The sequence below is a fragment of the Epinephelus moara genome, chromosome 4 (genome assembly GCF_006386435.1).
Source record: "Epinephelus moara isolate mb chromosome 4, YSFRI_EMoa_1.0, whole genome shotgun sequence".
Lineage (NCBI taxonomy): Eukaryota > Metazoa > Chordata > Actinopteri > Perciformes > Serranidae > Epinephelus > Epinephelus moara.
In genome coordinates, this window is record NC_065509.1 from 64,173 (window position 1) to 90,483 (window position 26,311).

The 26,311-nt window shown below is 40.6% G+C and overlaps 1 protein-coding gene across 1 annotated transcript; it reads right to left on the reverse strand.

Annotated features, from left to right (window-relative positions):
• Window positions 1–2,474: 2,474 nt before the first annotated feature.
• rnf103 (ring finger protein 103) lies at window positions 2,475–24,552 on the reverse strand. The gene is made up of 7 exons (XM_050041897.1): window positions 23,856–24,552; window positions 19,063–19,211; window positions 17,152–17,267; window positions 14,456–14,878; window positions 13,736–13,868; window positions 13,204–13,290; window positions 2,475–10,998 (listed from the first exon to the last, which is right to left on the reverse strand). Exons 1-7 carry the CDS (start codon window positions 24,079–24,081, stop codon window positions 9,994–9,996), a joined length of 2,139 nt encoding a protein of 712 aa, XP_049897854.1. The 5' UTR covers window positions 24,082–24,552; the 3' UTR covers window positions 2,475–9,993.
• Between the last annotated feature and the right edge of the window lie 1,759 nt (window positions 24,553–26,311).

Sequence of the window (26,311 nt, forward strand, 5' to 3'; positions counted from 1 at the left end):
ATAGCTCATTTGTTTGGCGCTTGTTTGGTCTGTGACGTAATAGGTCAACTGGAAAAAGGTCCAATACTAACAAGCTGAAGGGGGGCATATCACCACCTATCGTAACAGAGTTGGACATACTTCGGTCAATAAATTGATTTCCCTCCCGTGCTTGTATACTGGGACAAGGACAGTAGTCCAATTAAATGGCCTAGTCAAGCTATAACCATAGGCTGACTTAACTGTGCATGTAAAGATACTGACTGCAGACATTGAAGGATGATGGTGGCAGTCCTCAAGGATTTGTGACAGAGATATGTCAGAAATGTTAGTAATGACATTGACTAGTTGGTTGGCACATTTTAGGTACACAGCCAGGAATGTTATCAGGCTTTACTCACATTCACTTTATGCAGTGTTTTACTGGCAGTCACTATAAGGAAATATGACTTGTTTTTATTGCATTTATAATCAATTTAAATCTGTATTGTTTTTGTATAATTTCGCCTCTAATTCAGACAGTTTATAGTACAGTTACTTGTGGATATTACAAGTAGAGATGTGATCATGTTGTACTGTGCTAGCTCGTGCTATCCAGCAGAGAGAGACGGTCCTTCAGAGATACATTGAACAGCAGTAACAGCTAACTGTCAGCAATCAGCTGTAACTGCACCCCAACCCCCCAAATAGATTCTAATTCTATGGGAAACACTGAATGTTCATAATAATAAGCTCAGAATCTAAACTATTTCTGCATTTTTCACTTGACCTCGCCATTTCATTGCAAAAAAAAAAATCATAAATATTCCAACATGCATCTCAATTTTTGTTTTTTGGTTTTTTAGAAAAGCTGTGAAATCAGGCATTACAGGCCACAACAAACTGAAAAAACAGCCTGTGAAATCCTGGAGGGACTGCTGGAAGCACCTGCTTTGAATGTTGTCAGTTGATTGGATGGGCATTATTAGTGGTTATCAGCCTCATAGAAATGGGTTAGAAGGGCCATGCTACACCTACTAGTAGGTTAAGTAGACCAAACTCTGCCAGCAACCTCTAGTGGCCATAGTAATTGTGATGGTTGCAATAGAGGAAGTCAGGTGACATATCATAAAGAGTGACAAAGTCTGTTAAGGAGGAGGTCGGGGTGGGTCACAAACACGGGACTTTTACCCAGGATACCACTGTTCAAGTATTGTGTGTAACTAAAAGTCAACATTAACTTACGTTAACTGGCGTATGTCAGTTTGTTACCTTATGTTATGCCAAGTTACAATACACCATGTCATGCAACAAACCCAAACCATTTTTCTAAACCTCACCACACAGTTTTGGCACCTAACCCTAACAAAACTGCAAGTGAAACCTGACGAAACAGCAATCATTTTAAAAGGCTGATAATGGCCTTCTGAACCTGCTAGTAAGTGTAGCAGGCCACTTCTAACCCATATCTATGTGGCCGATAACAACTCATAATGCCCATTTGTTGAGTAATAACACTCGAAAGGGGTGACTGAGGTGTGATGTGTTAACTACAGCTATTCAAAGTACATGAATACACACACTTACATATCCTCGATTACAATGCTCAAGAACCAGAGCTAATTTGGTGCATAAGGGTGTAATACAAGCCTATGAGGTGTCAAACAATTTTTCTGTTCATGCAGCTGTAAGAGCATGTGCCACTTTAGGAACTTATTTTATCGATTGCAATCTGAAATTATGGAAAACAGAATTCAGAAAGTTAGGCTGCATTCAGTGATTCAATGATAGAAAGAGACTGTATTTACTTACTTGTTCCCATAAATTCTAATCCTTACTTCCTAAAACCTCCCAAAAAAATGCCTGAGGAGAATCAGCTCTATGGCTGTGCTCCTCTGAACATCCGTGCTTTAAAGCTGTAGTTTGTAACTTTTGTCATATTTGCTAATACTTTCACTATATTCATACAGTACTAAATGAGACAGGTAATCTGTGAAAAAGTGTCAGACTCCTCTGCCTACTCTATTGCATGTTAGAATTTCTAATAGCTTTACTGCATATGAACAAAAACAACCAAGCAGAGTCGAAGAGTCATTCATTATGTTTACATGCAGAAAGGTCGAACTATAGTTATATCTCAACTGGGCCATTTAATTGGACTACTGTCTTTGTCCCAGTGTGCAGGCATGGGAGGGAAATACATTTATTGACTTAAGTATGTCCGACTCCACTACAATGGGTGGCGATATGCCCCCTTTCAGCCTGTTAGCACTGGACCTTTTCCAGCTGACCTATTACATAAGAGAAATATATCTATTGAGTGCATATAAAAGGGTTAGATCTTGAACTTAAACCTGTGAAAAATGGGAGCAGAAACAAAAGTGTTGTGTTTGAATTTATCATCATAAAAGTTAACAACTGTTTCTTTAACTCTGATGTATCTGTGTGACCTTCTCTTCTTTACAGACCCTTACCACCCAGAATGATGACAAAACAACTCAACACAAAGCTCTGAAACACTTTTATTTTTATTTTGTATTTATTTTCTTGCCCTTCACACACAGAAAGAAGACAGAAATGAGCTGAGAGATTACGACTATAGGCACCCTTAAAAAATGGTCAATTTCTATTAGTTTCGGACATTTTAAATCAGGATGTTTTTTGAAACAATGTGTTAAAGTAATAGCTCCATGGGTAGCATTTAAAACATAATGAGATCATTAACAAAGCATGTGTGAGCTATAAACTGTAACCTAAAGCTTTGGCAATACAATAAAGATATGCTTCCTTAGCTTGCTTAAGTTTCAACACAGTCTCAAAGACATATGTAAAGTGGACATCATATCTTAACAATGCATTACATGGTGGTGAGAATGAAATGTGTAAACATTATGCATTGGCAACACAAAACAGTGCCAAAGTCTATCACTAACAGTCACAGTTGTAATGTAAAGCTGTCATAGTTTGGTTAAGTTAAAGGAGGAAAATAATGCTTAAGTTTTAAGAACAAAGAAATGGTTGGATAAGTTTACGAAAAGATTGTGATTTTGGTTAAAGTAAATACGTAGGGGATGTAAGTGACAGAAATGCATGCAAGTACCTACCTAAAGTACTTTGCGTAATTACGTAAAGTCAGTAAAATTACGTAACTACGTTAACTTTTGATTTCAAACAGGACACAACCAGCTACAGGTGGCACTCACCAGAGGCTCCGCGATACAAAATGATTACCATACTTTAATCATGAAACAATCTTATTGCGAATTTAAATGTTTTGCCATAGGCTGAGTATTGAAATGACACGTTGTGACATACATTTTTTCAACTGAAAATTATGTCACTCAAGGAAAAATTTGTCAGCATCTGCTTTACCTAATATGATAAAATTTTAGAGATAAATTTTCTCACTTCCATCATTTTTATTGCAGTAAAATGTTTCTAATTGACAAAAAAAAATTCATTATTTTTGCAGGCTACCGAAAGTTTAATTTGTATTTGCAATATTAATGATTCATAGAAATATACTTGTATCAATGCAATATTGACACACAAAATACTGTTATGCCATGCTGTATCAATTTTCCCCCCACCCCTACAAACAGCGATCTCCTGGTTGAGAGTCCATGTTTGTTTGAACCATCCACCACTGCTCCTGCTCACCCTACACAGGGTCTCTCACTCTTTGTTCTTTACTCATGAGTCCATCACAGCTAAAGATCATCACTGGCTTTGCATTGGTTTTGTTGCCAGTGTATAATTTTAACACATTTCTTGCCCATCACCAAGTAATGCCTTGTTAAGATTTGGTGTCCATTTCACTCATTTCTATGAGACCAGGCTGGGAGTTTTCTGCATTTGCCACAGAGTGCTAGCAGTAGCAGAATTACACAGTCATATTCTAATATCAGCAAGTAATTTATACTGTACAGGTCTAAGGGGTCTCTTCTCAGACTGTTTAAGGTACTACAAAACCTCTAATTCCCAAATATCTAGTCATTATTTTTGATAAATTGAGACCACATAGTTAGCTTTAAATGTACTCATGGTCATTTAATAAGAGCACTGTTTCTTTTCTTTGAAATTAAAACTATCAATTGAGTCAAAAGCCAACTGTGGGTTTCTCTCTATTGTATTCTCTATTGCTCTCTGACTACTGCACAACAAGCTGCCCATTAGCAAGGTGTGACACTTGCAGAGAGTGTGTACAGCAGCAGGAGCCTGACTGGAGCTCAGCTCCTGGCAGCCAACATGGAGATTAGTGAAGGAAAAATAAAGCATGCACACTGAATATCTTCCACTCAAATCTTTTTGTTCTCCAGCTGCTCTGAAACTCAAGTTTGTTTGGCTGATGAAAGAGGCTCACGTTGAGGAAGACTAGAGACCCTCCTGCACCTTCATACATGATATCCACCATGTTAAATTCATATCAGGATGTCTCGCTAACACACGTCCATCTGTAATGAAGGAAAAGGGTCAAGCAATAACAGCCATCATGACATGCACATCAGACACGTAAAAAAAAATCTATTTGTGCTAAATAAAGATAGTGCAACTGTACTGTAGAGTTAAGAACTACTATAGAATCTTTTAGCCAATTCTATTTGATCATATTCAATTAAAACAACCCTGCAGCATTGTTTCGGGTCAGTCATGATACTGCATTGATTAAACAAGACCACTGTGTTGTTACAGCTGAATAATAGATTCTTTTTGCGAGCTCCTATAAAGGTGATATAGTTACTATGTTAACAAAAAGTGGCACAATTCAACATGCAGCAGACTCAGAGCAACATGATTGTCCCATTGGAATGGTGTTTGTGTCCAACTGATAAATTTTTGAAGTTCATTATTCACCCTTCTTTTAGCTCTGGTGTGGTCTCCACCAATCTCTAGAAAAATGTTTATGTTGTACGTTACTGAAAACCACAGTTACATTTGTATATTATGTTGCCCATACGTTCCAACTTGTTTGTTTCGTTACATTTCAACAACACTATTGTTGACGTGTGGTTAGGTTTAGGCACAAAAAGCACTTGGTTATGGTTAGGAAAAGATCATGTTTGGCCTTAAAAAAAACACAGTCTGTGGCACAATTATAGTCAGAGAAACTTTTAATGTCTCAATACAAAACAGCTGCTTTTTGTAAGTCAGCTCATGTGCTATGTAACTTCAGAAACATTGATAAGATACGTATGCAACATATTTGTGGTTTGCAGACACATACAATACCAACATTTTCCTCTGATGACTGGGCTGCTCTTTAGCTGCTTGATTCTCCACTATGTATTCCAGCTAGTCTTTTTAATAAGTCCGTCTGCTGTTTGCTGCTGGGCAGGTAGTGTACTGTGGGTTTATCAGAGCTTCTACACTCAAAATGATGCTGGAAATGAGGTTGACGAGAGCAGAGTTTGAATTAAAAGGACAAGCTAAAAGACGCTAAGATGCTCTGTGAAGCTGAGGGGAACTGCAGACTTGCAGATACAGCGACACCCTTCATGTTACTTAGCGGTATCTGAACCACTGGTAATCTTAAGTATTAATTAGTTTTGTTTAGTGAAGTGTGGCCCTGGTTCCAAAAAAGTTGGGACACTGTATAAAGTGTAAATAAAAACAGAATACAATGACTTGCAAATCTTTTTTTGACCTATATTCAATTGAATATGTTCAGAGACAAAATATTTAATGTTCAAACTGATAAACTATTGTTTTTGTAAATATACACTCATATTCTGAATTTGATGACTTCAACACATTCCAAAAATGTTGAGACAAGGGCAACAAAAGACTGGGAAAGTTATGGAATGCTCAAAAAACACCCAACATTTCACAGGTAAACAGGTAAATTAGCAACAGATTTAAGTATCATGACTGGGTATGAAGGGGACATCATCAAAATGCTTAGTTGTCACTCGCAAGGATGATCAATTTGTGAAAAATAGCATGGGCAAATAGTCCAACAGTCCAAGAACAACCTGTCTCAAAGCACTATTGCAAGGAATTTAGAGATTTCACCATCTACAATCCATAATATCATCAAAAGTTCAGAGAATCTGAAAAAAATATCTGCAGATAAGAAGCAAGGCTGAAAATCAGCAGTGAATGCCCATGACGTCTGACCCTTCAGGCGGCACTGTATTAACAACTGACATGACTATATAAAGGATATTACTACATGGGCTTGGGAACACTATGGGAACTCTACTATGCAAAAAGCCATATATCAACGAAATCCAGAAACACAGCCAACTTCTCTGAGCCTGAGCTCATATGAGATGGACTGACACAAAGTGTAAAAGTGTGCTGTGGCCTGACGAGTCCACATTTCACATTGTAGAAATCATGGATGTTGTGTCCTTCATGCTAAAGAGGAAAAGGACCTTTGAGATTGTGACCAGTTCAAAGCCAGCATCTGTGATGATATGGAGGTGTGTTAGTGCCCATGGCATCATGGGTAACTTGCACATGAATGTTGAAAGGTACATACAGGTTTTGGAGCAACATATGCTGCCATCCAGATGACGACGTCTTTTTCTGGGACATTCCTGCTTATTCCATAAAGACAATGAGACAAATTCTGCACACGTTTCAACAGCATGGCTTCGCAGTAAATGAAAGCAGGTACTAGACTGACCTGCCTGCAGTCCAGACTGGTCTCCTATTATACATGTGTAGAGCATTATGAAGCACAAAATAAGACAACAGAGACCCCGGACTGTTGAGACACTGAAGTCATGTATGAACAAAAAATGGGAAAGAATTTCACTTCCAAAACTTCAGCAATTAGAGTCCTCACGTCCCAAATACTTATTGAGTGTTAATGTGATGTAACACAGTAGTAAGCTCCTGTCCCAACTTTTTTGGATCGTGTTGCAGGCATCACATTCAGAATAAGTGTATATTTACAAAAAAAACAATTAAGTTTATTAGTTTGAACATTAAATTAATATATGCTGAAAAGGATTTACAGGTCATTGCATTCTGTTTTTATTTGTTTTACAAAACGCCCAGTGTTTTTGGAATTGAGATTGTAGCTAGAGTAACTGCTGCTGTACATAGCTTGTGGCCCTGGCTGTGATCAGTCACGTGCAAAGGCCTAAGGTAAGGCTGGTGGTGGAGGTCACTCATTTCTACAATGTATGTTATAGTGTTACTTTTAAAATGCATGATTTGTGTCAAAGGCATTTCTGTGTGCCTGAAGACTTACTGATTAAATATCTTTATATCCACAAGCATGTGGTGACACACTGTAGTGTGGACACACACAGTAATGACATGGTTTAGTATTGTGGGGAGCCCATGCAGAGTTTAGCATGACAGAGAAAGCAGACTTGTTGCAACTGGCATAAGTTTTCCTTGAGGGCTTTCTACCAGAACCCTTTAAGTGATACTGATACCGACAGAGTTCTTCATTCAATAGCCATGATGTGAATGGAGTGGTGTGTAGTATAGCCACACTTTCAAACATTTTAGTTGCATCTCGGCATGCTTAACTGCCAACTTCATCACATACACCATGCACCGCACACACACACGGTGACAGGGCTAACTGTTAGCATCACGATGCTTATGTTACCTAACAGGTATGAATGGGTTTAAAACAGAGTCAACCCATTTCAGTGTCAATATGAGCCTGTTGGGACTGTTTCACGGCTTGATGTTGGATGTTAACCGCCACTGCTGTGTTAGCTCATGTTAACTGGGCAGATGTTGAACTGACCAAGAGAACTGGGAAGAGAGCAGCTCCAGAGACAGCAGCAACAGAGAGTTTGCTGATCTGGTGGGGGGTTGGGACAATCTGGGATTCTCACACCAACGGCACAAAACAAATCCAATGCAGGTATCATTTGACTGGAGACTTTTCGATACCACTGGGTACTTGTTATTTGTAGGGTTTCCCACACTTTCATTTATTTGTGGCAAACTGCCATGATTAAAACATCTGCTTCCACAAACAGATTTTCTATTACTGGAGCTGGAATGTTCATTAGGAGCGCTTTTGGAGTATATGTACCAGTCGGTTGTTTATAGCACCACACTGTTGGAGTGCAGAGTGCAATCAGGGCAGAGACAGAGCAGCAGAACATCGGGCGCATTGAAAATGAAACTTCACAGTTCATTCTGCTGGGTCTATAAGTTTGCATTCACTTTCAGCAGCTGCTCCTCTCCATCGATCTGATCTGATCAACTCTGACTCAATTATCCCCCCGCAAGTCACAAACAGCTGCTAAGGAATAAAAGAACTTATGGAAAGCTCTGCCTACGCTGCCTTCACAGACCCACAAAAACCTCAGACTTTATAGATGGGTCACAGAGAGTGCGTATACGGGCGCAGCCTCTAACATGAGGGATGTTATACATGTTTTCAAAGTGCTGCATCATTGTACACACATCTTTATCACATCAGTGTGAGAGCCCTGATTAAAGACTGTCACCCTCTTACCCATTTTCCACCAACATGGAACTAGTTCTGTTTCGGCACCTAATTTTGAACTGTTCAAAGCACCTCGACCAAAAATAAGCTGGTTCAGAACCTGAAAAGTTGTTTCTCGGTTGGAACCAAAAAATAGCAGATTTTCCTTGAGCCAGTGGGTGTGTCATACTCTAAAGGTTGGAAAGAGAGGATGGAGAAGGCAACTACGGAGAAATCAAGAGACTGTCAAAAAAGAGCGTGCAGTGGTCTCATCAATAGTTGGTCCATACCTCTTCTCAGGGTAAAAACAAATATCTGTCCTAACGGAACAAAAGTTTGCAAATAATCAACATAAACATTGATTTTGCTTCTACTGTTTACTTCTGTTGTGCATTGTGCAAGACCCTCTGTTGATGACACATCCCTGATTACAATGGTTCCACTTAAAACTGGTGGAAACATGGGCTGGTTTGCTAGATAGTACCAAGGTTCCAAGAATGATGATGACCAGAGCTAATTTGGTGGAAAAGGGGTATCTGTGGTTTAGTGCATATCAAATCAGGCTGTGTTGGGACTCTATTTAGTTATTGGAGGTTACTGTGAAAAACATGTGGGTGATCCAGACATGTTACTAAATACCTCACATGGCTCAGTGATTAGATCCATACTATGACCACCAAACTTTTCTATGTATCTGTATCTACAAACAAAGTCTACAACATCTGGATGTGTTTGGGTTCTGAGTGACCAATCACAGCCGGAGAACTGCATTCTTAAATGCACCAGACAGACAAACTGTTAGATGTGATAGGGCACAATTAGGGTAGGACCTATAGACAGTGGTGGGGCAGGAAACCTGCACATTGTCTGTGGATGATCAGACTAAATCCTTAGGTCATGTAAAAATAAAGATTGTGAGGAGGGTGGTGGGGTCATGGCACTACCTTCAGGACCACAAGGACTAGAGTTGATACTTCATACCCGATTCATTCATTGAATTGTACTGTTGTGCTGACTGATACATCTTTCTTGTTCTGACTGATAAGAGGGTTCAATGGAGAAGACTGTCCAGTTCCCTCCAATTCTTAACAAAATTGGAAGTACAAATCCAAACACACAGAGCATGGAGGTGTTGGCGTCTGCAGTCAGTCATTATGATACAGGATGGAGCAGACAGAGTACATGTCTGTTTTGATGTTTCTTGTCCAGCCTGAAATCACAACATCATGTGAAAGAAACATCCCTCTGATGGTTTCAGGAGGGAACGGACTCTGCTAGGTGAAAAAAGTCAAACCAGAAATATCTTTTTATTGCACTACCAAGTTTGCTGTGACTTCACCAATGGTAACTGTGTCTATACAGAAACCATGGTGACTGGGCTCTTATAGTTTCATCTGTCTGCCATAATGGCCAACATATTGCCCTCAACTGGAAGCTGACTGATGACAACAGCAGCCCTGATCACACCTACTGGCAAAGTTTTCTCCCTAATTCCTCCCCAGTCCCAACTTCACCCCAAGCAAGCTGTGATGATATGAAACACAGTATCAATGCCCAGTGAGCTGTGTGCCAATGAACAGTGAGAGTAGAGAGAACACATGAAGAAGGGCCCCGAGACATGCTCATCAGTCCTGCAGTGTGTTTTCAGTCGAGCTGCTCTGTGCGGCTCTCTGCTGTTTCTTCTTGTAGCTGGGCCAGCGACACACTGGGCAGCAGTGTCTGCCTGCTGCCAACCACACCACTATGCATTGCTGGTGGAAGGCGTGGCCACAGGGTAGACCCATCAGCAGCTCCTCACTCACAAAGTTCTCCAGACACACCACACACTCTGAGCACTGCAGCATGTTACAGGGCCATGCCGACCAATCACAGTGCTGATGGTTAGAGACACCTTCGGGTGTGAGGCAGCCATCCTTCGGTGCCTTGTCAGCTGATGGTGAGCTTATGTTCCCATGACGACAGCAGAAGGATGATGCAGCAGTGGAACACTGACAGCTGCTGCTAGGGTCCATGTTATTGTGTGTGTTGCTGTCCTGACTGCACAATGATCTCTTGTGTGTTTTGCTGCTGTGAGGAGGTTTGCTGGGGCCAGCGGGAAGGGAATCCATCTGCTCCCTGCTCCCTGTGTCTGACTGTGAACTATCTGTCTCTTCATCCAGCTTTTCAGCAGACCCCTCCCCCCTGTCCTGAGCCACAGCTCTGAACCTCCAGGTCGGCAGGGCTTTAATATAGTCCATGTTTACTAATGGGCGGAGCCAGAGATCGGGGAAAGCCAAGCGCTCAAATAAGAAGTTGGGGTCATCCTCCCAGTCTGAGTGGTCAGATGGGACCTGCTGCAGTGATGCGATAGGGTGGAGCAGATAGGAAGTGTACCAGTCCCACAGACTGGCCAGCCATTCCAGGTTGGTGGTGCTGTCCTCTTGGCTCCTGATGCCACAGCGGCGTTTTTTCTCAAAGTAGTCGACCAGCAGGCCATGGGCCAGGTAGGTGGACAGGAAGAGAGCTGGGTGGGATGAGTAGAAGGTCCAGTCAGCTCTCACCAGGCTGGCCAATGTAGTGGTGTCAGCGTAACGAAGCAGCTTCAGACTGTAACCATACAGAGTGTCCAGATAGGGCAGCTGGAGGAGAGCCTAGAAGGAGTGATTAATCATTGATTAATTATCATCAATTCAAATCTCCACTTGTTCAAATAGTAATAGTATGGTTAGTGTATGGCTCCACATTCAGTGTAAAATTGCAGTGCGCACAGGTCCACATTTGTAACAATTGATCGCATGCACAGTTGTGACAAGACCCCTTTTTACAAAGATAGCGCTATAGAGCTGCTGTTAAGTCCCTTCTTTACACCTCCTTTGCATTTTTAAACAGAACCAAACAACGGCAGTAACATTCCACTCCAGTGTGTGATTATACACTGCATCATGGCTTTGCGGAATCATAAGAGGCCTGACGGGAGTGACATGTAACACAACAGCGTTGGCCTCTAGTGTGACATATAACATTCACATCGGCAGTGGTTTTATAAACAATAACAATCATTTACCATCCCTTTTATATGGCGGCTGATCTCGTCCTCTGCTCGGAGGGCAAGGAGCTCTTGGACTTAATTGTTTTCCCAATTTGCGGCCATTTATAGCCGCTGTTCTTCTTCTTTGAGTTAGCCGCTAATTGCTGATAGCTGCTTTTTAAATCTCACCCGGTGTGTTGCTTATAACACGTCCTCACACCCCTGCCACCCATGATCCCGTCCTGCAGACTGTCCTATTTATACAGTCACCGTTTCGGCACTGTTACTACCTTCCGTGGAGGATTAAAGGCAAGACAACATTATTCCATGGTCATACCTTATATACAGCACGGTAGAAGCTGTGTAGAAGCGGCATAACAGCAGCACATTATTCCTGCTTTGAATAGGCAGTGTAAAGGCTAAGGATTAAAACAGACAACAATGAGTTCTGCAAAAAGTGGTGCAGGGGGTTTTTAACAGATGTTCTTTGGACTTAATGCTGCTGGAGAATCAATTCATCAAAGACGAACTTTCCAAAATACATTCTGAAGTCAGCGATCGAAAACAAGACAGGAAAACTTTATCATATTTAAACAAGATTTCAGGTATAAAATCGAAGACATATCAGAGAGATACTCTGGATTACAAAAATACAAACAAAAAAAAAAGTGTCGACTATGGATGTAAATGTTTAGATGTTAATCAGTTCATCACCAAGAGTATTTTTGGCTGGTTAAGTATGTCGGTTTATAGGGTAGTTTTTCTACTATTCAGTTTACAGCACTGCGCACCACCCAGGTCTGGTGGGAGTGGACATAAGCTAGCTGCACTGCTCATTTTGCAATCACTGCTTGAAACACAGTCCCGACCAAACAGAAATGCCATGGAAACATGGAGTGAGCGGCTCAATTTTGAGCTGCAAATCCCCTTGAGCTACTACTGTTAGCTCTGTTAGTGCTGCTAGCAGTATCAGCACAGCTAGTGCTGCTAACAATGCTAAAGGGGTTTTGCGGCTCAAAATGAAGTCGTTTACTCACCGGAGTTACCTGGGGGGAAACTGAAGGGTTGCCACCATGTACCACAGCAAAGCGGTGCCAGCACAAGGACAGTGTTACTCGTGGTAATCGCAGAATAAGCAGCACCACTAGCTAACTCCCACCCGACCTGTGTGGTGCACAGTGCGGAGCAGGCAAGGCTAATGTTAGATAACCAGTGGAGACTGGAGAGTGGGCCATGGGTGCTGTATTTCCACATGTTAACATGGCTGACTGGCTGGCTGTCAGCAAAGCTGGCAAAAAATAAAAGACAAAACATTTAAACCACAAAACATTTAAATTTCAACCTCTGTAAATGGATAGTACTTTGAAATGAGGTACTGAAGCTCACTGAGTCAATAGAGCACTGGCCTAAAAGGAAAGGCCTCTTGAAATACACATAAGTTTGCATTGTTTTTGTTTTTGGTTGTTGTTGTTCTTAGAACTTAACCGGATAGTAACCAGTTAATGGGTGTTGGGCAGTTGACATCCCTGGTGTCTACACATGGCTGTCAGGTACTCACTGCTGTCCATACAGACGGCCCCTCATACATGTGCACATGCATGATGTAAACAAAATGGGGACACATTCATGAAAAAACTGCTCCACAGGGTACCTTCAACTTAGAGCTCAGGTAATGGTTCAGGGTTTGTTACACCACCTTTCTGGAACAACCCCTCAAAAAAAGAAAACAAGTGGGTTTGTGATAACGCCACTGAGAGAAGCAGGTGTAGAAACTAACTTTGTTGATGAAGTCAGCTGTGAGAACCGTGTGGTATGAGTGATTTCCTACCAGAACAGGAAGCCAGGACACCAGCAGTATGGAGTTGTAGGTTCCAAGTGTTCGGATCAGAACTACAAATCGTTTGACTGTTGCTCCCTGTCCATGAAAATAAATACATGTTAAAAAAAAACACGGGACAATAAATGCAGAACTACATGGAAGCCTCTGTTCTCTCTCTCTGCAGCACTGTGTAGAAGCAATTCAAAAAATGAAATAAGATAAAAAGTTAAGTAACTATTCAGACCCTTTAAATAAAATTAGCAGTAGCACAGTGTAGGAAAACTATTACCAAAAGACCAGCATTCAAAATGTCACTGTGAGTAAAAGTACATAAGTATTATCACTAAATTGTACTTAAAATATAAAAAGCACTTGTTCCGAAGAACTAACCCTTTTAGATCAGACCTTTATGTTTCAAAATTCAAGAATTAAAATTACCCAGATAAAGTACATGTACCTCAAAACTGCACTTGAATACAGTACTTAAGTAAATGGACTGTTCATTACCACCACTGTGCCTTATGGAAAAACAGGAAGTGACCTGTGTAATGAAGAGGTCCATCCAGGCCAGCAAGTTGATCAGGACCAGACTGAGAACAAACAGATCATTGACCTCTGGCTGGACTGAACGCAGGAAAGTATCCATGGCAGCCAGGGACAGGAACTCCCCAGTACTACAGAGGAGGAGAAAGAAAGGAAACGTAGAAGAGAGGTGGAGAAGAGGAGAGAGTAAGAGGAGGAGGGGAGGAGAGGAAAGGGAGAAAAAGAGGAAAGAAGAGAAAGTGAAGAGGAGATGTGGAGAGGAGGAGTGAAGTAGAGAAGGAGAGGAGAAGAGGTGGAGGAGGACAGAAGAAGAGGGGGGGAAGAAGAGAGGAGCGAAAGAGAAGAGAGGAGAGAAGAGGAAGAGTAGTGGGGGAGAGGTAAAGAGGAGGAGTGAAGTAGAGAAGGGGAGGAGAAGAGGAGGGGAGGAGAGGAAAGGGAGAAGAAGAGGTGAGGAGGAGTCAGTGAGAGGTGGAGGAGAGAAGAAGAGGAGTGAAGGAGAGTTGGAGAGGAAAATAGGTGAAGGAGAAGAGAAAAAGAGGTAGAGTGAAGGAGAGGTGGAGAGGAGAAGAGGTGGAGGAGAAGAGAAGGAGTGAAGGTAATGTGGAGAGGAGAAAAGGTGGTGGAGGAGAGAAGGAGTGGAAAGAAGAAACAATTTAAATACATTTGTATTTGTTTGTATAAACAAAAACCCGTTCTAATTTCCATGTTCAATCATCACCTGTTGCCATAGCGATAAATGCCCTCAGGCATCTTGAGAATGTAGGCGGGACTCTGTGTCACATCAATCTCTGATAGGCTGCTGTGGTTGTCCCAGTGACGTACGTCCACAAATATGAACTCGATCCTGCCAGTGAACTTGACAGACAGCGAGGAGAAGAAGGCGGGCGGCTGCGACAGATGAGCGAACAGAAACATCTTGACTGGGTGGGCCGGGTCAGGGCGCCACTCCTCCACCAGCTGCTCAGAATTTCGGAGGGTTTTGACTCGATGAGCCACGTGTGAGGTCATCCAGCGGAAAATGTGTTCAGTTTCAATGCGACGGCCGTTGTACTCTTTCAGCATGACTTTACCCTTCGATGCTGAAGTCTGAGGAACAGACATGATGAGGGTGGAGCGCTGCCAGCCACGCTTGATACATGACCTGGTGGACACAATAGACAAGCATCATGTTAGACGTTACTCTGGAGTACAATTCTCATTACAGGTAGGAAGACACGACATGTGGACAACTGACATGTCCTGGATGGTCTTTATCAGTCCCAGTGGACCACCAGTGCTCTGTCCTCTGTTTACTGTCCACACCTAGACTGATAGGTGTGCTACTGATGATGACATCATCGCATCCAAAGTCAGGTCTCTCATAAAATTTGCTCTCATTTTTAGAAAACTCCTCCTTGCCTGTGTTCATGGAGATTTAAGGAACATGTGTGTGTATGTTTTGTGCATTAATACACTGAAAACTGAAACATCCTGTGTAGTACGAAATCACACTACCAGATGACATTCCATTTAACAAAAGACTAATGTGAGCGTACCTCAAATCATAGCTTGTCCTTTTTATCAGGGGTTCAAGGAATGACGGAAGAAGCAGAACTTTAAATGCCATGATTAAACAGCATCATTAGTTTGTACAAGGTGAAAAAAAAATCTATGCTTTTAATCAATGTCTGAGTCCCATTTCAACATCACATTTCACCACCCCAACACATCTCCCTGCGCACAGGAATGCAGATAGCAAAAAAGTAGAAATGCAAGACAAATTTCAGACAAAATGCTTTTAATTTTACACTTATGAAAACTGACATAATTTGGGCTTTTGTTTGTTTGTACATAGCAGGAATTACAGTCTGGCTGAAATGGGCTTGTTAAAGTCTGGGTAAAACAAAATCAGTGATTTCTGTTTAAACACATTATACATGTCAGAAAATACTTGCTGAAAACATGTAAAAGACCGTGAACTGTGTAGTGCTGAATTGTGGGGTCAAACTGTTTTTTACCATTTATGTATCCAGGATTTTTTTGGGTGGGTCTAAAAGCTCGACGACACACTGGAGCCATCCTTAACATAACCCCTCAACTACTATATAAACTACTATAAACTTCAATTTGCAGCCCGGACTATTATTTGCTTAAATCACTGAACTTAATAGCCTTATATTTGGGACAGGCGTCTATATGGGACAGACCTTTAATTCCTTTACATGAAACTGTTGCTCAGCTAAGATGGGAAATACGATCAAATTGTTTATTTAAACCAGAATGAATTATACTTGTATAAAATAAGGCTTGAATAACAAATCAGTTACAAGTCCTTCATTTGATCTAGCTGGTGGTAGCCAACAACCTGTTTTATACAGAACTAATCTAGAAATGAACTGCTTGGCAGACCAGGTGTCTAATTGAGACGGGCCTTTATTTGTCAAAATGTATAGTCACACCAGGCTAGTAAAAATGATTGGGCATTTAATTGGGAATTTTAATTGAAGTTTTACAGTATGTTACTACTGACACTAGAGCGCATAGTATCAGTACTGTTTCTTTGAGTTTGCTACATCCCACAAGCTCTCTGAGCTCTTTCAGTCTAATAAATACATGAATAAACATCTTTGTTAAATGTCACAGTCAAATAAAAACAAACTTAACAGTCGTCACTAACGGACCTTTCAGTCTTTCTTGATGAATCGTCTCCCCAACTGTGTGTGCTACTGGGTTAGCTGCTAAGGAGAGTCTGTAGCTGCACAACGGCTTGTTCTTTGGCTCGGTGTGTTTTTATCCACCACTCTCTCTCACCATCGCCCTCATAATTTACAGCGAAACCACAGGGGCTCCAAACAGCCGACCTGTAGGTTATCAAAGGAACTTTTATTTCTGTTTAGATCTATCCATGTACAATATTTATAGTTGTACTGCTTTTTATCTTTCAATTCTGCGTGTTCCAGGTGAAACCCCAGGGCTCTTTATAGAGAAAAGGCTATACATCACTGATCACTTGAAAACATGAACATAAAGACTAAATAACTTGGTCACCATAACCAGATGGATCTGTCTGACATCTACATATCCAAAGGTAAATTTAAAAATCACCACATTCAGCAGACTTATAATATCTGCACATGTGGTCAAATCGCAATAGAACTTTTTGTCCTTTCTCAGTTAGTAAGAGCTTTAGATATTAGACGCATTAGATTTGACATTTGAATTTTTCATTTGGGTCAGTAGCCTTTTAGCTACTTACTGACAAAAAAAAATACAGAAGCTGAGAAAAATAAAAAGCAAAACATATTCCACAGAACAAGGAGAAATGTAATTCCCTACTAGGACAATTAGCCCCAATGCTTCTGTCAAATGAGCATTATTTGTCATGTGTCAGTATGCCCTGATATGAATGAACCTGAGGACTGCCCTGCTTCCCACCTGTAGTCATTAGAGCAGTTGAAGGTTCCAGTTCTGATCCCAAACTGGGACACTTTCTGCACCATCTTCCCCCAGTTAGAGTGACTAAGCAGAGCTTCCCGGTCCTGGGCAATGACCTGTGGGTACACACAGGGACATGACAGGGTCATGCTACTAATACAAAACAATTCTGTCAGTCCTTTGAAGCCTGGATCAGCTTTCTTGTGCTGCATTCAGACATCTTTCACAAATATTTAAACCTTTGAAACCTCACCAAATCAGTTTGATTTCTTCTAAAAACATGGACAAAAGGCAATGAGCAACAAAACTTGACAAGATAATGACCTGCAAATTAGGTTTTAAAAAGAGGGGAACAGAGAAAATTATTTTAAAAAACTGACTAATTTCCTTGTTTATTGTTGTTTTTTGTGGGGGCATTTCTTGTTAAGTTGCTCATTGCCTTCTTCAGCCCAATTCGCTCAGGTTTCAAAGTTTTAAGCAACATGACATCACTTCTGACTCTGCTTGTTAGTATGGCCTGCTGGGTCAAAGTCTTGTGTGAGTGAGAAGAACTTTCTTCATACATTATTATTCATATATTTTAGAAACCTCAGTTCCCTTTTAGATGGATTAAGTGACTTGGTTTGTATATTCTGCAGCACATTAAAGTTTCTCCCATGTAAACAGTAATGGAAATTTGACATGTTGTGCAAACAGACACATATTACCAGTGCAGTACTGAAGAGGATATGTTGAGGTGGAACTTGACAAACAGTGTTTAGTCTGAATGACTATGCTGTGTATCGGCTCAAGTTGGTTTAATTTAAAGTAACGCTAAGCCTGGAAGCTAACCTGACCAGGACCAGGCTAGTTTGGAGGGTAAGTTTCCACAGCAGGTAGGTCTGACTTCTTTAAAAGCCCGATTTAGTGAAAAGAATTTAGTCTCTACTTATTTCCTTTGCAAAGGAAGGATTCGCCTGCAGCTTTCTCACAGGCAGCTTGAGATAGCAGAAGAGGCGAAGTTAAATGTTCTTTTAAACCACAGAGGAGTTTGTTAACACTAGTAGCACTATTATGGTTGAGTATTGAACCGATAAAGTTTACCAGTAAACCAGTGAACCAATACTGGTACTCTGTACCAATACCCAACAGTGCCTTTTTTCAGCATTTCCTGTATTACTAAAAATTTAATTTTTGAACAGGTTGCCAGGGTGACGTAGTAGATTAAATGCAATTCTGCAATCTTGCGCAATCTGCAATTCTCTTTCTGTCTGTTTTTATGTCTGCTTGTGGGTGTGTGTATGTCTGCTTGTCTAGCCGTGACATCAGGCTATTATTAAAATAATATAGAAAAGAAATAAGAAAGTAACACAGATGATCGGTACTGCAGCTGTAGTTTTGGCTCACTTGGAAGGCAACGGAGCAGCTGACGGAGCATGGCGCTTCTGATTTTGTGAAACGCGCCTCTGTCTGACATCCAGTCGCAATGTGAACTAGACCACCTCCAGATGTGGAGGGGGTTTGGCTCACAGCACTCTGACTGCTATGTTTTTGTACATTAACACCTGCATTATAGAAGTATTTTGTAGATTTAGTACTTTTTAGCACTTCGATAAAGCTTGAAAATTCTGAGATAGATTTAAAAAAAAAAAAAAAAAAAAAACAGACAGCAGGTGAAATTAGCATACAGTGGGACAGAATGGGTCATCTTAAACAAGATGGACGTTGAAAGATTACATTTTTCTTATTGGAGTCACAGGCTCTTATTTATCAACGTAACATACAAACCAGCACAGATCTGAGCACAGAAATCATCTTCTATAAACGTTTGTTTCGTAAATGAGGGCCAATGTGATGTCCCTACTGTTTGTAGTAGAATCATGGTCATGTCCACTAAGTATATACAGTTATACAGTTACTCAGTGCTTTTACCTGAACCAGCCATATCCCATCTTTAGTGTCCTCCACTAATTCATAGAAGTGCATCTCTCCACTGAAGTGTGTAGTGCTGGCATCTCCTGCCTCTGTCTGCTCCTTCTCTTTCTTGATGGCTGAGTACAGCTCCCCCTGGGTCAACTCTCCTGTGGAGGAATAAAACAGTGCAATGATCTGAAAAGGGCTGAAATGTATCCATCCAAACCAAATCCTACTTTCAAAAAAAATTGTTACTGTTCCCACCAAACTAAAGGTCAGGTGTAAAGGGGTAAAACCAGTTATTCTCAGCATCTTGGCCACAAGCCAGTACCGATCCGCCCAGTGCAGGCCAACAAGTCAAAAAAATATAATCTGACGAGAAAAAAAAACCAAAACCAATAATTAATTTACCTCCATATTCTTATTGTGACTTCACTTGGATGCTTGGATTTATGTAGGCTTTGTTTTCACATTCATGAACTGAGGGGGTAAAGTTTCTCTGTCCTCACCTTAAATCTGTTTAACACCTAATGCACCATTAGGTTTTATGACTTGGAGCCAACTATAATCCAATATGCAACATACATAAAGATGTGGAAACTTAAAGCACAAACACGAAGAATGGACTTTCAGTGAAGTACGAGACGTCCTGTGTCCAACACATTTGCATACTCATAGGTCATGGAGGCATAAAATGTGGAAAACACACATCATACAAAATTATTATTCAACAAAGATTATTTTAATATATCTTAAACATGTATGGAGAGGTTAGACTCTGCCTAGTCACAGACCAAAGAATCAATATTTCCATCAAAGGAAAGCAAAATTTATGGACCAGGTCATTCTAGAGACAGAAATAAGCTTTCAGGCAAACAACAATGACTGTTTAGGAGAAAGGAGGAATAAGGCAGAGGGTATTTTGTATGAACTTATCAGCTACCTGGGTGTGGTTACACAACAGGATACCAGAATGAATACATAAACAATACATGAGTATGTTTGCTTACACTTAAGGAAAGTATAAAAGAAGGAACTGTCATGACTATAGTGACAGTGTTGGAGGAGTCAGACTTTGGTGTCAATTCTGTTGGAGTCAATGGGGCGGGCACTAAAATTACACCTAAACCCATTATATCTTTGTTGTTTCAAGTTTTTAAAAAAATCCTTGCATCATATTAAAAAAAAACACACATTTTTTTATCTAAATATACACATTCATTATCCTTGGTATTGGTCTCCAGACAGATCATGACCCTGTCCAGCAGCTGTATCAGCCCCTGCTGACAGTTTTACCTTGGCTCTGTTGGTGATTTTACATGGACCTGGGTAAGCTGTTAACCATCAGGCTTTTTAAGTATTCCATTTATAGATTTGAGGATGTAAATACCATGTCCAGATTTTATGTGTATTTTCTGGACACCAGAAATCTGGCTCTTCAAACGCTGCGACTGTCATCATAATCTTTTATATTTTCCTTGCATACACAAGGGACGTGCCCATCAAGTTCTTTGTCTCTGATCCTGATCCAAGTCCTTTAATATTGGATATCTGCCCATCCCAAGTCTTATCCATATTTATTACAATACTCATATCAGATAATTGCTCTTGCTCTTGTGTTTCTGTTACGTCACTCAGTAAACAACATGTCTGCGCAGGTAGTTGGTGGTTCACAATAACCAGGAAAGGGTGTTTACATGCAATAGTATCCTATAGTTGTTTTCTTTTGTTTGTTTGTTTGTTTGTTTGTTTGTTTGTTTTTTTGAAAACTCCAGCTAGCATGTTTGGGTTTCTCATAAAAAGGCCAAGTTGTTCATTTCATTTCATGATTCATTCTGATCCAGATTTGGAAATCCCATGTTTTGTTGACTAGGATCAGCTAATCCATCTTACTTTTGTGCTGGTTTTTGAAAGTAGCTTTAGATTGGATCGCCCTGATCGTGATGCAAACTTTTCCAGATTACCAAATCCAGATAACCATAGGACTTCACATCGCAACATAGGCAGTCTGCCAACAGACACACTACGATTATCACTTATCACTATAGGTGCCGCCAAAGACAACAAAACAGAGATCTCTGAGATGATAATCTTTCTTTAATTTTGACAGGTATTTGGGGGATTCTTTTATGGGCTTCATGTGTAGGCTTATGTCTACTTTATCTACTTTATCACAGTAACTGTTAAACAAATCAAGTGCAAAATGTTCATAAATGTATAAATATATTTGACCAATTTTAAAGTTTTGTTACATTTTCTTCCTGAAATCCACCCTGAATCAACCCTTCAGCTGGGATCAGGATGATCCTGATCTTTTGGATCAAAGGTAACCCAATCTTACCAAAAAGTTTTGAACAACACATACTGAAGGTTTGATCCAGATCAAAACCAAGACTGGATTACGTGATCTAATCTAATTTTAGGATCCTTTTTTTCTTTTGAACAACCCATTTTCAGGATTTGATCCTACCCGATAGCTGAAATCCGATCAGATTACATCTGAACAACTGGGCCCAGGATAAGGATTTATCCAGGTTTCTGATATCTTGACATGCTCAAACCCATAAATGGAATACTTCAAAAACCTGATCATAAACAGGGTACTCAGGTCCACGTAAAAGCACTAACAGAGCTAGTGTAAAACTATAACTTCCAGGGTCTATTCCTGAGATCAGACAACCTCACTGAAAATCCCATTGGCATTACAACACATTCATTATTAAAAATACAGTTGGGACATAGCCTTTCTCAACAGTTTGTGTGGCTTGCTTCATATGTTTAGATAAGAACAGTATTTTTTTCAGAGACAATCTAATACTGCTGTTTATTCAATATTTATTTTTTCAGCAACTTTTAAAAAGGTACTGTATGTGACTTCTTACATGTATTCATTGTTTTTCATTGCCAATTTATTGCCAATGGGTGAATAGATTGTAATGTAAATTATACTTAAACTAAAAATGACATCTTCCCCAACTTTCTCAGTTGCCTAAAACAGCCTGTGGACTGGTTTTTGCAGGAAAATCCAAAGGATGTCACGTTTATGTGAGTTCCAGAGTGCCTTGCCTCTCTTCAACTCAGGTAAAGTGCTAACAGTGTGCAACATTAGCTAACGTTAGCTGTCTAAGGCCCATTACACAGAAAGCATTTTAGCAGCCAGAGGTGGCTTTTTGTAATTGTTGCTACGCGCCTCGCATTTCTGCACTCTAGGTGCATGGCATTTTTGTCGGAGTGCTCTGAACTCCTTGAGTTAAAAAAAGCTTCAACTGAGAGCAGAAAAGCGCCACATGCCATCTCTGCTTTTTTCCCCATAGTGCAATCAGATGATTTGAAAGGCGGGCCTTCTGTGGTGGTCACCACAAGTTTACAGATGGTAACCAATGGAGAAGACACTGGTGGTAGGCTAGCGGCTGCTGGATACCCAGAACTATACAACTTTGTAAACCCCAATTATAAACTGCCCTCGATTCATCCTAAAATATGCTTGGAAATGGCCAACAGACTCCCCATATTCCATCCTCTTTATTAGGGTCTTGTGTACCCACACAGATCTCTGTTTCCCTGTCCCCAACAAACTATTTGCTGACAGCCTCTCACCTTCAACCAGAGCTAGATCAAGTACCCTCTGTCTGACCATTTTAGGGAACTAGCTGCTAATTGCTGTGATATAAATACAATAATAAGAAAACAAATAGGGGCAGATTGATTACAGTGGAAGGTTAGGGTAAGGAGGTGATGGGGTGGTTGCCTAGCAAGAATAAAAGGGTGCAGCAAGCCTTTATTTACTAGTGGCATTAAATTAAAAAAAGAAAGGCAGAGCAGCGCGCCTTGCATTTTGCAACTTGCCAAACACTTTCTGTTTGATCAGGGCCTTACACCCATGTAATGGTAATGCTATCTAATAGCATCTTGATGAGCTACACCAGTCAGGTGGCTGGATTATCTTGGAAAAGAAGAAGGGCTCACTAACACGGATATTTTCTTTTGTTGAATACAATTGGTTGTCTTGTAAATTTTGCACTATTGAACAAACTTGCTGGCATTCGTTTACATTCACTTGTGCATTTCTTTTTCATAACATAAGAAGGGATACATGACATTAGATTTATTGCTGATATCCAATATGCCGACATATAACAACTTAACTAGCCAATAACTGATATTAATATATTCTCCCCACCTAATTTTAGTGATCATCAAGTCTCTTCTCTAGTAGAATTATCATCATATTATGCATGCATACTCTTATCGTGATGGCCTGACAGCAGATGGAGACATGAAATAGAATACTTTACATATATGTAATATGCATTCATGGTGCCATATAAGAAAAAGCATGTTGGCTGATTCTGATAGTTCATTTTAAAGCCAATATTGGCCGACATCCAATGACATGCCAATATTATCGTGCATCCCTAAACACAAGATAACATTATGATGGAATTATGACCATGGAAGCACGAGAGAAACATTAATGCTTACATACTGTAAATGTCTTTAACATTAAGGGAACTGTCTTCCTTCGAAATTAAACACAGGAAAACTGATTAATACTGGATCTCCACCACTCCCAGAGCCACCTGAAATAATAATAAAAACTGTACTAACAATATTAATAACCAGATGGGAAAAAAAACACAATTTCTTAATATGATCATGTGTTATTGCCTGTTATGCAAATGAAGACTATTCCCTCCGTACACTACACCAACGTTGTGTTTGAAGGTTACATCTATTCTGTCTCTTAAGAGTGTCATCTTACAGGCTTGGTTTAGAGACCAATCCATGACTCATCATTGTGTGACCTTTACCTGATTTCTCTACCAGCTCGCTGACATCCTTCTTCTCGGCCAGTCCGGAGTATCCCAGCCCCCGACACTCCAGGATGGTCTTCAACTTCTTATAACTAAGAGTTACTGGGTCCACCAGCTGAGTGGCGAACATACCAGTCTCATACCAAACGACCGCCTCAAAAATCCTCGCTAGCATAAACAGCACTATGAAATACAAGAGCAAGAAGAACAGTTTCAACCACATCTTGTAGCTGGACGAGAGCGCTGCTGGCACAAGAGATGTCTGTGTGTGAGCACCGGACAGGCTACATAGGCTTCAATCACCTTCGACCCATTCACTACGGATGCTAGCTTAATACTCAATATTTATCCGTTCGTCAGGCCTTCATCGTGTGACAAGATATTTTCCGACCGTTCACCTCCTTCACCAGTAGTTTACATTCAGGAATCCTGCTGACAGTGACAGCTAGCTCATTAGCTTAGCATCGCAGTTAGGCCTCGGTATCAACCAAAACAAACAGGCCTCGCCGAGCTCGAGCGTCAGCTGCACGCGCCGCAGTTTCCCGCGAACGTCGGTCGCCAGTGAGCCGGAACACCGGACTGCTGCTGCCGCTACTGACCTCCCAAATATTACTCACAACATTACAAAATGACTCTAATGACGGATCTGATTATGCTCCGATCAGCTGGTGTACACAGAGGAGACGACGTCACATCCTGCTCCACCTCACACATGTAAACATGCTACAAAATAAAAGACTTAAAACGAGTTAGATGGTGGCGCTGCAAAAATACTGTTATTGTGTTACTGTTAAATCTGTGCCCCGTAGTCAGATTTAAGCAAAGAGACCCGGGGCACAGCACAAAATCAAGATCAAGACAAACTGTGTAAATTTGCACATATACTTTATTCTCTTATTGTTATTTATTATATTGTATTTTGTGTTGATTCCTCATTAGCTTTTGTTCTTGTTAGTAATAAATACAGTAAAAATAAAAGAAGAAGAAGAAGAAGATGATGATGATGATGATGATGATGATACTGGGCTGCACGGTGGAGCAGTGGTTAGCATTGTCACCTCACAGCGAGAGGGTTCCTAGTTCAAACCCCAGGGGAGCCCTTCTGTGCTGAGTCTGCATGGTTTCCCCATGTCAGCGTGGGGTTTCTCCAGGTTCCCACCGTCCAAAGGCATGTAGGTTAATTAGTCATTGTAAATTGCCCGTAGGTGTGAATGTGAGTGTGACTGGTTGTCAGTCACTATGTGTCTGTCCTGTGATAGTCTGGCGACGTATCCAGGGTGTACCCCGCGTCTAGCCTAATGTCAGTTGGGATTGGCTCCAGCACCAAGAAATAAGGAATCGCATAATGATATGCTTGGTTTCCTATTTTATATTAGAACTAATTATCTGATATGCATAGACAAATTCCAATGCAGTTAACATTCTGAGCTCCACAACATGCCTGTTTTAATGTGTTATGTATCAGTACATGTTAGACGACTCATCTCCATATACTGTAGAATTTGAAGGAGTGCATTGATTATAAGGAACAAAACATTTACTGGGAACAAGCCCTCTCAAGTTTAGGCGAGACTCGTTGGTACCCATTTTCATTCACACATCCTGAGATGAGCTCCCTCCCCAACAAACTGTGCGAAATGATTGGTATTCATAGATACCATGGGTTGTCTAATTTCACCAGATACCACTACCTTCGTGTTAGCTTCAAAAAGAGCGCGCTGTCTGCAGCATAGACAGTAATGTCAGCCTTCAAATATTTTCACTGGGGGCGGGCAGTCGGGGGCCAGCAATTGAGCACTTCCAAGACGGGATCAAGGTGGCCTTGATCCCGTCTTGGAAGTGCCACTGTGAGCAGGATGGTGGTGCAGCTGCAGATTGCAGATTGAGAGTAAGTTTTATTAAATAGACTGTGTTTAGTCTAAATGTGTTAAAAGCATTTCAGTAATTATGTTTTACTTACAACATCTGTTAAAGTAGCTGATATAGGCTAGTAGCTACTTTTTTTTATCCTCTGCTATAGTTGGTGGCCCTGGTGTTTTTTTCCTGTCAGATAAAAGCTGAACAAACAGATTTAAAATGTGATCTGGGCTATGGCCTGATACGCAGTCAGATTCCACCACTTTATCATTTATTAAGAAAATGTAAAGACAACACAGAATAGAATTTTGTGTTAACTTATTGACACTTCTCCCTGCTCTTACTCAAGTGTTTTGTTTTGTTTTTAAGATAAATATGCACAGTCCACGTATACATGCATTAATATCTCTTGGTCTACTGGATTAAAATGGTGTTTCTGCCTTTTATTTACTTGTTGCCATGGTGAATCTTAGTATTTGAGCTTCTTTAATGATGGCTTTTTTCATTCACAACACATCAGCCTGAACAAACTAAGAGATAATTAAACCAACTCTGATCAGCTGCTCTGGAACCCATAACTAGTTTTTCATCTCTGG

What these genes read in the sequence shown, in the direction of transcription:
- rnf103 (XM_050041897.1), bottom strand. Translation starts at nt 24,081, where the DNA reads ATGTGGTTGAAACTGTTCTTCTTGCTCTTGTATTTCATAGTGCTGTTT. An exon ending in AACTGCTCTAATGACTACAG is followed by an intron (nt 14,879 to 17,151) that starts GTGGGAAGCAGG and finishes TGTGTCCACCAG; the next exon opens with GTCATGTATCAAGCGTGGCT. An exon ending in TGTCCTGGCTTCCTGTTCTG is followed by an intron (nt 10,999 to 13,203) that starts GTAGGAAATCAC and finishes CACTCCTTCTAG; the next exon opens with GCTCTCCTCCAGCTGCCCTA.